Source organism: Anneissia japonica, unplaced genomic scaffold (assembly GCF_011630105.1).
Source record: "Anneissia japonica isolate Jap-2015-1 unplaced genomic scaffold, ASM1163010v1 scaffold288184_len555535_cov198, whole genome shotgun sequence".
In the NCBI taxonomy this organism is placed as follows: domain Eukaryota; kingdom Metazoa; phylum Echinodermata; class Crinoidea; order Comatulida; family Comatulidae; genus Anneissia; species Anneissia japonica.
Window position 1 is genome coordinate 493,499 of NW_022698468.1, and position 12,541 is coordinate 506,039.

The window sequence follows — 12,541 nt, forward strand, 5'->3', positions numbered from 1 at the left end:
TAGGGGCTACGGCAATTTTGCAATAATTACAAATAAGAAAATTAAATATTTACTTTGACTTTATGTTATGTCCCTGTCACATAGTAGCGAATAGACCTAACGTATGCCGCATGTACGGATACCCTCAATTCTTGACAAAAAAGAAACATTCTGGCGTGAAAGACAAACGGCCAATGAATGAGGAACGAAGCCGATCGTACAACTAGAATCCATTTATCGAATGACAGAGCGTTCGTAGCATTCGACCAACAAATGTTGAGCGTATACAACGAATATCCAGTGAATGTCACGCGTGCTGTGGGCAGTCACATGACGTATCTTGACAAGGTCGACCAATACTTCACAAGTTACCTTGGATAGTGCCAGACCAGTTAAAACTTGCTTCATTATGCCTCCCAAGGTACATATATAAAGCTACCAATCAAGTGGACAGTCATAGCCGCAATCGAGAGGCTTTATCACCTCCAAGCACCCCTGCCCGGACAGACTCACCTAGACCTCCCCTTCACTCATCATGATTGTGAAATGATGAGGAAAGGGGATACTCGCAGCCGCTGTGACGTCAGACTGAAAAACTCTACATGAACTGTAGCTGTACTGTGCACGCACGTTACTATATTGGTTGACTATCGTCAAGCACGTTAGATGGACGCCTTGTGAAAGTTGTTGTAGGTCGGTATACTCTGAGTATTCGTTGGCCATTCATTACCCTTAGTCAGACAAACACTATGTATATATTATGCATTCGCTTTGGCTAAGTTTCAGATGGATTTGACGTATTATTATTTGGACAAATAACGGACGAAGAGAAAACGTAAACCCAATGTGCACCCAGTATGCGAAACGTTCAAACAACGAATGCTCACCGCATACATAGCGTATTTAGCAGAACGCTGTCATACGTTCAAAATTCTGAACATGTCCAAAATTTAAAATCAACCGCAGCGTACCTCTGCGTAACCCTACGAACAGCTAACAAATACAACACATGCCACACGTATTACAAATGTGTCACAAACAAATGTCAACTTACGCGAACGTAAACCTAAATTTTGATAAACGTCGGCATACGTTGGCTCTATTTGCTAAATTGTAACAGGGGCTTTATAATCAAAGAAAAATACAATTCGCCCTCAAATTCAAGACAACCTTTTGGGACATGAAAATTTGGGGTGTTCTGAGGGTTTTGTCTCCAATCAGAGGGTTAGCTTTGTGTAAAAAAAATTGAAAATTGTTAGTTAGTTCTTTAAAAAAGTTGTCTCGAATTAGAGGAGTCTTGGAATCTGGGGTTTTGAATTGGGAGGTACACCATAGCAATATCTAGTGCTTACTTTTACTCTTACTTCAAGTAAGAATAACTTTCTTGCTCAAATCTTTAATATAACATTTTTAGCCCCATTATAGGCTATACATGCACTCACCCATTCTTATTCCTGGCCTTCCACCAATATTCTCTTGAGTCGTCTAATATAACATACTCGTCGCCTTTCACAAGGGCTATGTCCGCTTCTTGCAGGGGATCATAATCAAATTTAGCTATCACAGTCTTCAAAGAACAAAGTCAAATAATTATTTATTAAAAAGCCGTCTAGATGGAAATAAGAAATAATGGCAGTAGGAAAAGTGTCAGTAGGAAGAAATGCCATTAACAAATGAAAAAATCCATTTCAGAATAAGGGGGTTAGTTAAGACATTGACTGGAGCTATCACACACACATTTAATCCTACTCATATTTTAATTATTGGTGTTCATAGAATAATTAGGAAAGCATGACTTACCTAATAAATCACATAATTAGGCCTAGTTAATGCAGTTAAGAAATAAGTGATACTTTCCTAATTATATTATGAAAACCAGTAATTACCATATGAGTAGGATTAAATGGGTGTGTGATAGCTCCAGTCAATGTCTTAACCAATACTCCTATTCTTAAATGGATTATTCTTTTGTTAATGGCAATTATTCCTACTGACACTTTTTCCTACTGGCATTATTTCCTATACTCATCCAAATTTTATAGGACAAAAAAATGTAACATGGATAATTTATGGTCATGATGGCATCACATCATGAACAAATATTGGCGGTAATGGCACATCATGACTACAGTATATATGGCCATACAACTGTTTTTTGTCAAATCAAATTTGATAATCAGAGCTTAAGATGCCAGCTTTATAATGATTATAATATAATACATCTGAAATGATTTATATGGACCACAGACAGCCAATAGCAAATATGAGACATGTTGTGGCAAAATGGCAATAAAACTGTAGCAAAAACAAAAATTGAGATTCAGGTTAATGGTATTTTTAGATACCTGAATATGTAATCGTTAAAATGAGGGGTCATTCACTGGACATTTCAAGCCTAAAGTTATTGGAAAGTGAAAGTACAGACAGCACTCTTACTGTACTAAGAGTCAAAATAAACATGACTTTGAGTAATTGCCTTCGAAATTATTTGCATACATTGTTTAATAGAATTATCAAACTAATGTAATAAATAAACAATTTGTTGACCATTTCCAGAACTAATACTTTGGGACATTAAACTGTTGATCTATAGTGAAAAAAAAATTTTAGGCAAGTTTTTGAGCTCCCATATTTCATAGCTTATTTACTATACAATACCTTAACACTTTCGCCACAAAAAGCCTCATATATATTAGTATCTCACATAAGTTGTAATCCATTTTACTAACATGACCCATGAATTGAAAGGAGAGGAAGTAATTCAGTCAGTAAACCGAGACACTATATTTACACAAGTCCAGTACAAACACAATATGTTGATGAACCTTACATACTGTAGACTACACGCATGCCAGTGTCTTCAATTTCAGTTAAAAACATGCAACCATACATGATTTATTTATATTTTTTTATACAGTTTTAGTATTTTATATATGTTTTTAGTACCTTCAATAGACACAATAAAATCAATTACAATACAATAACAGACAATGCAAATTAATAAAATTTCTTATCAAAAGAGAATCCTTAAAACAAGAAAAAAAAAGGAAGAAAAGTTTTTTATCATACCTTCTGTTTACGTGGTGGATGAGGTACAGGGCGCGGTGAAGTGGCAGGGGCGGGGGCTGGTGCTGAAACAGGACATTGCCTTACTGCGTTTACTATCGGTTCGTTCTGTAAGATGACACATCGTTTGGTCAATCAATATTCATCATACACTATCATCATTAATATTACTGTTATTACTAAAAGTGCAGTTTTGCCCATGCATGGTGACTTTTGAAAATGAAGACTGCTCGGCAATTTTTTTTTTTGCTAGAATGCTGATTAGTGAAAAAACATGTCACATGTCACTTTGATTGGCAATCCATTATAACATGGCATAACATTAAACTTTTATATTACACATTCTATGGTACCATCAATATCATAATAATAGTATATTTATAATAAATTAATTCATAAATCAATCGAATTATAAAATCAAGGACTTTTAACTGTACAGATAAAAGTCCTTGACAAAATTGTCCCTTTGTTCATCATCATCACTAACATTACCATCTAAATTGACACACTTCAATTAAAAAGATTACATCACCCTCTTTGAAGACCACCGCTACGGTATCCCAAATATTCTAGTAACAGCAGATACTGTATTATGACAATTATGGCCAAATCCCTTACGCTTTGTCAAGCTTGTTGTAGTATATGCCCATGTAAAGTCATAATGTGTCTATATATGGTGATGATGTGATGTCATCATGACCATATTTAGGCATGTCACATGTTTTTGTCCAATGAAATTTAATAGTCTGGACAGGGCTTAAAACAGAGACAATATTGTCATTGGGACAACTACTAGTTTAGCCCAGCTGATAGGCTATACAAGTACAGTTATTCCAGATGTAGCCAATACTTCCTATGTTCTAATTTCCTTATGGAGCTTTATGATACATGATGCAGTAGAACCATAAACCTACTGTAGAAGTAATTCAGACCTTCCGAGTTTATGGAAAAAAATGCTGGCCACTTACATAGGAAATTCCACACTACCTCAGCCATACCATGGTTGTGGCTGAGGTGAGAAAACTTTTTGAGAATAATGACTTCTCTAGGTGGCCATAAATGCATATTTAAACACTGTAGATGCAGGGACATTGAGTGAATAAACAAAATTACAATCTTGGCAATTAATTTCTTCATAGTACATTATTTATTTTGCAGTAATTATAGAGTTTTTTCTGCTCTTTTCATATGCATGGGCAATGTAATAAAGAAATGCTACATTTTACAAATACAGTGGGACCATGGGAATATATTTTTTTTTGTGTGACTTTCACAATAAAAATTTGGAACACTTGGCAGGTTTCGTAATGACATAACTAATAATTCATCTGCGCATGCGTCGTCGTGTGGATTCAATGACACAATTTGAACAAATCAATGTTGAGCAGGGAACGTAATAGAGTTGTGCATGAGTGAATAATAATAATAATAATAATTTATTTATTTAAACACGGAAAAACTTGATCACCCAAGGGTGTTTTTCATCAAGGCCGTGCAAGGCCATACGTGGTAAAATATAAAAATACAAAACACATAACAAAAGTATAAATATTAAAGAATTTGATTAAGTAATAAATGTGATTAAAATGTGAAATTAAATAGTATATTTAGTTTAAGATAAATCAAAAACATATACATTAATTAATTTAATATACATACAGTAATTGATTAATTTAATATCAGAAGTTAGATTAGATTAATGATTTCTTTAAATTTATTAATATTTGCTGAATTTCTATCCATTCTAGCGTCACGTCGTCACGCAAGTTGCAAGCTGCATATTACAGTACATTATTTCAATAACTTATCTTTAATGTAATCAAGAATACTTTCTTGTCATCGAACAAAGGCTATGTTCAGACACAACAATTTGCGCGGCACAGCGAACGCCATTATTATCGTGCAATCACTGGCGTACGGTAATCCAGCAACAAACTCCAGATTAGCGTACGCCACTGCATCAATGATTTTGAACTCGGCCAAGATTTGACCAATCACAATATGTAAACAGGAAATAAAACGCTCGATTACGAATATGAATATTTCGTGCAAATAAATACGCTAGCATTCGTTAATCGTTCCAGTCAGGACATCTCGCTTGTTACACCACAGATTAACGTACGCCCGGCGTTAGATTCGACTAGCATATATCTCTAACGTCTGAGCGTAGCCAAATACATGAACAATTAAACTTAATGGAGAAGTAATGTACAGCATAATCTGTAGGAAGGTGTGTCTATGTAATCCTATTTTCCTGGTAGTAGAAGTACTGACTACTTCCTAATGTACAGCCTAATTCTTTATATACAGAACAAACTTTAGCCAGACACTTTTTTATATATTTTTATGAGTCACCCATTTTTACACGAGTACAAACAGTGGCATAATGAAAAATCATGTTTTTTAGGGCTCTACTACCCTGAAGGATGGGTCCAAGCAGGAGAGCACAAGGGGGATAGGGTTACTCCCGCTTCACTGTTTTTTACGTTTAAGGGAGTATTTTTGATGTTTTATACTCCTTAAAAGGCTCCACTTGGCCGATTCTGGAGTAAAATGAAAATTGCTAATGAATTTCCGTACGTACGTAGGTTCAATGTGCTAAAGGCTAAAAAACAATCATTTTTTCTAAATATTCATTACTAGCAGGCAACTGGTTCGTGAAACAAGAAGAATGTGTCTTGCCTTCTGCAGTTTTTTATCACCATAGGGATCAATGGAAAATAAGTAGCTATTTATTAGAATAAAAAGCCATCTTCTTCCTAGCTATTACAGTAACTAAAACTAAAGAAGTAAAACTAAGAAGTAGATTGAAGTTTGATGCTGCCTGCCATACAGGAAGATACAGTAAATACTATTACCATGGAGGATAAACTAATTCCTATGTGGTATTACACAATAACATTTGGAAATGAAAATTTGACAGATATTAAGACTGATATCCTATATGATTATGTTTTTCCCTACCACTACAAGTACAGGAACAACTTCCACAAAGGAAAACAAACTACAAGGGAAACGAAAGGGACTTTCCCATTTACTTAAGACATGGGAGTCACCTATGGAATTCAAACAGAATGACTTTCCTTCCCTCAAAATACTTTATAAGCATAACTGCATATTTGAGCGATTTAATGATGAACAAACATATTAAATCCCAATGGAGACAGTGTGCTCATCTCACCACAAAATGAGATGCATCGTTGATGAGGTCATCTTGAAAATAGTTCAAAATAGGTCAAAGTCAAAATTTTTATCAAATTTCAATTTTACGACAGTCTGCATTTAACTATAACAGTGTTTTCCAGAAATTATCAAATTGCTAAATTGGGTATCATGTGTTTCGGTTGACCCCCGCCGACCCAGTGCAGACAGGAGTCAGACCAGCAGTGGGTCGGCAAATGCACGTCTTACCAGGAGCCTTGCACACGGTGCGATGAATTAAACACCAAACGTAAGTCCAGGCACACAATTCAGCAGTTTTTTTCTTTCCCGCTTGAGTTGATTTGTTCCCAATACTTTGGAGAAAGATTTTAATATATTATGTGAAATGAGGTGCTTTTCTCTACATTGCAAAACGTGTTTAGGCCCTTTTTTTGAAGCATGGTCATACACATGGGTATCCACATCTAAATTCCCCTCCTCCCCCTGTGAGTTCAGACCCCCTACTATTAGTAGCATATCCAGTAGTCTTGAAATGGAGATGGGGGCACGAAGGTGAAGTGTTTGATGATTAAGTAAGGGGTGCTACAGTAGCTCGCAAAATAAGGTGATTTTTAACTATTTGAGAGTGATTTTTTTGCTTTGAACATTTTCAATGGAAGATGGGAAGGGGAAGACTAGGAAACCTATATATGCTAAACCTAATTTTTTATATTACTAAAGAGACTCATTCTGTGGTGAGAAAAAAAAAACATTATATTTATTTATCCGAGTTAATGGAGTTGTTTCTCCTTACCAAAATCACCATCTTTAAATGACTTATCTGTATTAAAGCAGTCTGGGATATTTCAGCCCACGACCCAGTATTAGCAATTTGAGGTATATGAGAAGGAAATAGAGAAGATCATAATGTAAACCCATTAAACACAACTAAATTAAACATACATTTCTAATTCTTAATGTTAATCCACTATACAATTTCTTTCACATATTTATAGGTACAGCAAATAAAAAAAAAAATAAAATATATTTCAATTAAAAAAATGAATTACAATATTTCTAAATTGGTTTGATAACTGTGGTAATGAAAAGGAATTAAAAGCATTTGAGGAAATGGTTTACTTTAATATTTATGCATCACAGTGAGTAAACAATAGCACTTCCTATAACAATGCAGGATTATGGAAATACTATACTGAATGTCAGTTCAGATAGTATAATACGTTCTTCTTGGAATAGTTAATTCCTACATGCTAACATCATAAAGGAAATTAATATCAGTAGGCTCTAGTTGCTTGTTTATTTGGAAATAACTTATGTTTGTTAGTAATGATCCAGCTATATTGTCAACAGTATTGTGTAATGTGTGGTTTTTATTGTTTTGTGATATTGTTATTATAAGACATGTCTGTTTTGTCTGTACTGTACATTACTTTTGGTTCTAATAGAGGAAATGCTCTGACACTGGCAGGCAGTTAATCATTGATTGAAAATTTCTTTAACTATGTAATTATACTATTATCATAATGATATAAAAGTCTCCATCTCTCTACATCTAAATTGTCATTTTCCTTATCTTCACCAATGTATTCATTATTCTTTGTTCATCTCTATGTTTTTATTGGTGTAAGAAAAATGTGATTAAATTTTGAAATAAAAGTCAAAGGTCAAGGTCATAAAAAGTTATATGTTGGCCTTCAACTTATATAATTTTGGTATTACAGTGCATGTTTTTTAGCAAGATTATACAATTAAACTAAAATGGATCATCTTAAAATTTAGTGAAATGGTACTGTACATATTGGTGTAAGAAAAATGTGATTAAATTTTTAGATAAAAGGTCAAAGTCACAAAAAGTTACATGTTTAAGCTGGAGGTATGCCAATGTAGTGCACTAGTATATTTATTTGAACAGTAATTTAACAACCTGAAGTAAAATCTTTGGAAAATGTCAAAAATTGCTCATTATTAAAAGGATGCAATGAGTTTCAATGACTCAAATTGAAACGACTTAGCTTTCACTGAACTACAACCTCTAGGGGTCATTCACAATATCAACATTTTCACAAGTGTCAAACGGTACTCTTTTTCGATACCCTCTCCCTCCCCACTGAATATGTACTTAAAAAAACATTGATTTTCCAAAACCATTTTCCATTTTTAAGAAGTCAACTGAAACACTGTACTTGATTACATAAAAATGTATAATATAGCTATAGTTGCATTTAAATTATTGGTCATAAAAATCTACTATATTAAGGCTACGTTCAGACTTGAAGGTAAGCCAGGCTTGAGTTAAGCCCGGCTTAACTTTGCCGGGCGTTCAGACTAGCGGGTTTAGCCAGACGAGAACTTGTATAATAATGAAACGTAACCAGGAAACATGCTTCAAAACATTGCTCGCGAAACGTACGCTCACTCACAGCGTACGTAATTGAATGCTGATTGGTCATTTCGTCACCCGAAGTCAATGCAAGACCCCCCCAACAACGATGAAAGCCCGGCTTAGGAAAGTTAAACACGGTGGCGCTCCAGGCGCGCTCCAGGCCTAGTTACTATAGGAACACAGCCCGGCTTGAGATAAGCCACCTAGTTCAGACAAACCCGGTGAGTTGAGCCATGTTTATCCACCTAGTCTGAACTAGGCCTAAATATTGCATGATATTTTGAATGAACATTTTCATGCATAAGTAGAAGTATGTCTACCCTCTCCCGATAGTGCGCTGTTTGTACACTTGTGAAAAAGTTGATAAATGTGGACGAGCCAAGAATGGTATAATAGTATATTATTATATTATTCCATAATAAAATATGTTCTCATTCAAATTTTAAATTGTAAGTGAATAAATTAAATACCAAGTATATACATTAAACATGAATTATATAGTTTATGTTTTTCAGCTCAACAATGAAAGATAAACCTAAAGCAATGGTCCACAAACTTTTGGCTGCAGCCAACTGTCAGGTAACAAAACAGTATTTTTATTTTATTTTATTTATTTATTTTTTTTGGGGGGGGGGGAGGAGTCTATATGGTCCAGGAGAAAAAACGTTCGCTTATGTAGAACTGGTTCATTGATATATAGTAATTATGCAGTATACTGTATACACAAAATGTAGACACTAATAGAACAGATAATGATCTCGAAATTATTGTATATCGTATAAGAACATGGATGTAATTTTCATGATCTGAACTTCTCGCCACTTGGTCCCTGGTGCTGCTGGGCCAAGGCTTGAAACTTAGATCTCAAATAAGCTTGAAAGTGTGAAGCAAGAAATTTGCAGAACGCTAACCTTAAGGTAAACTTCCTTTTTCCGTTTCTCTTCAATAATACATTATTATGAAGAGGAACTGAAGTACATCCAATAGGCCTACGCTACCACTACAAATTTCAATAGGCCTAGATGATAAATGTAGTGCTATTGTTTTCTGGGTCATTTGTCATCCAGGGTTGGGCCCAACCATAAACATTTGAATTTCTTACTTTGCAATTACAAGTTACTGTACAGCAGTACACATAAAAGTAATCTGCGTATTAAGACCACCCGAGTTTGAGAAGATTTTTGTATGTTGACGTTTAAGACAACCCTATGGCCGTATTCCTGGTCGTTCTTCGTTAAACCACGCCCACCTGCACAGTGGTAATCCTACTTGACGAAGACGACCGGTCAAATAGAAAACTGGTAAATACTCGACAAAAGAAAATGGCTGCATAGTTACCGTGATACACGCTGCGTAATCAAGGTTGCTTCATATTGTGGCAGTATAGGTTTTTCGTAAAAAAAATGTTTTCATTCAGTTTTTGAATTCTGTTAGCCTACAATTATTTTTGGACTTCAATGTAGGTAAATATATGGTCTTGATACTGCATCTAGTTGGCTAAAAATGGAGCCAAATCTAGGGCTAATTTTCCAAATAATACGCTACCATTATAATTTTATGGGCTTTTAAATGTTCATTAAAATTTTTTTTTCTTGCACTTAAAATTGTGTTCATTCATATAGTAAGTAGCTTCATATCATTTAAGTAGCAAATTTGCACTAAATAAAAATAAAATAAAAAAAATAAAAAATGTGTATGTGCTGCACGTACAAGACGACCCCTTGTTTTTTTTATCATAATTTCCTATTTTATGCTTCGTCTTTACACAATAATACTTAAACAGTATTAACAGTTTTGCATATCAGTGTACTGCATAGCAGTCCCAGACGCAATCGGTAAGGCTCCCCAATTCAACCGACCAATCATTACCAAAAGCTGTTGGCGATAGGTGTAACAGTTGTTATGGAAACCAAGCTGGAAATAAAAGGCATTTAAAAAAAAAATACTTAAACAGCCTTATTACCTGTAATCTACTGAAAATTACCCCTGCTCCCTACCAGTTATGAATCTCTAGATATCAATAGTACAGGTCTCCATATAATTAAAGACTTCTCTTTTGTGGTCCAAAAAATTAACAATGTTTTTTATCTTTATTAATCTAAAAACTACTTAAGACCATGGAAACACCAGTCCCAAAAGTGGTCTCTAATTGACCTATACTATAGCTGCCTGTCTTTGTGATGTCATGCCATCACTACCTTCTTGACTGATTTTGAATTGCTGTGGTTATTATATATATTTATTAAAATTCCCTTGACTAAAAGTTAAAACAAAAAACACTTCACAAAAATATCATATAAAACAATGGAAAAGGTGAAATACATCAATCAGAATTATTGCAGATAGCAACCTATAAATAAATAATAAATTGAGTGCTCAGACAAACACCAAGTCAACCCAATGTTTATTTTGTGCTTAGTGTGGTGTGTACAGAGGCCAAATGTGGTTTGGCACTAAGACTAGCAATAAATCACGATGGTAATATATTTTTGCGGTATTTCTCAATATAACAATGCTATATCATGTGGTTTTATTATGTTATGCAATAACTTAAAAAAAAATAATGTATCCTTTTGAGAAAGTATCATTTTGCCTCACTAATCAGTTGGTACGTTAGACAAGTAAAGTATCCAAATAGTAACCCAAGTATTTCCCCTCACTTTGTAAATGGATATACTACCTTTAAATTTACAATCAAACAGGACTAGGTACATAGGAAGCACACATAAAATATTACTTAGCTTTTTAATTTCACTAAGTGCCATCAGCTCTATATTGTTTAATAAAATTCAATTGACTGACTACAATTTTTTGAAATAAAAAAAACAAAAAAACAGGAATCTGTGTATGCAGATAATATTTTGAACACTACGGGTTTTAATAAATATAAAAAAAATGTTCATAGTAGAAATTGTGCACTTTTGGGGGGAGAAAAAAAAGTCGGCCTGGAAAGGATCTGGCCACCTTACCACACAAAATCGATGGGCTAACAGCTCATTCCCTCCCCTACTGTACATTCAATATTTATGTACCTTTACTATAACTTAGAGGCTTTGTCAAGAAAATCTATATTATTATCATATTTGGATATAAATTACTATAACTTACATCATCGTGTTTGAATGAGTTCTTGCATCCTGGGGCTCCTTGGTGTGTTTGTTCACAGCAGGTCCATTTGGACGCCCAAGTTCCGCTGTGATAACGATCTAACAGACATTCATTACGTCGACAGACTAACATGAATAAACACAAAATATCAATGAAAGTATAAAGAATAATATAAATATTTAAGTACAAGTCTCCCTTCAATCACTTTTGGAACCAGTGTTCCAATGGTCGTTAGCAGCTTTGGTCTCTAATTAAAATAATAAAGATAAAAGACAGTTGTTCATTAGGGGCCACAGAAAAGTTTAATTGGAGATGGTCTTTAATTAGAGGGAGACCTCTTGTATACATATATACAATCACAAAAAAGCATATTTACATACTAATGAAAAGTAGGAACAAATATAAAAAAATATCATTTTCTGTAAGAATATCAATATGAAAAGTATATGAACAAACTCCTTCCTTCAACAAGACTAATAGAATGAACAAAAAATACTTGTAGCAATAAAAAATTTATGAACAAACATAAAAAAAATAACATGTTTCTATAAGAATATGAATATACATATATAAAAATGATATGTTTCTGCTGTGGTAGCGATATAACGCACATTCATTCCATCAACAGACGGACAAAGAGCAAATACAAAATATTAATGACATAATATATTTCTATAAGAATATTAATATATTATAAAAACTATATGAATGGACATATATAACAATAACAACAATAACAATAATAACAACAACAACATAAGATCATAATAGTACTTTGTTATGAAGATTGGAGCGCTTTTTGCATTTTTTTTTGTTGTATTTTTTACTATACTGGAGAAGAAA

General features: G+C 33.9%; 1 protein-coding gene across 3 annotated transcripts in view; it reads right to left on the minus strand.

The window, feature by feature from the left end:
• Positions 1-12,541, minus strand: part of LOC117102665 (tyrosine-protein kinase Tec-like) — a 41,664-nt gene that overhangs the window by 17,557 nt on the left and 11,566 nt on the right. For all 3 annotated transcript variants that reach the window (XM_033243045.1, XM_033243042.1, XM_033243044.1), the window contains exons 5-7: positions 11,699-11,823; positions 3,049-3,153; positions 1,422-1,546 (exon numbers count right to left, since the gene is read on the minus strand). In XM_033243045.1, coding sequence (XP_033098936.1) covers positions 1,422-1,546; positions 3,049-3,153; positions 11,699-11,823 — 355 coding nt within the window. The remainder of the gene's footprint in view (positions 1-1,421; positions 1,547-3,048; positions 3,154-11,698; positions 11,824-12,541) is intronic.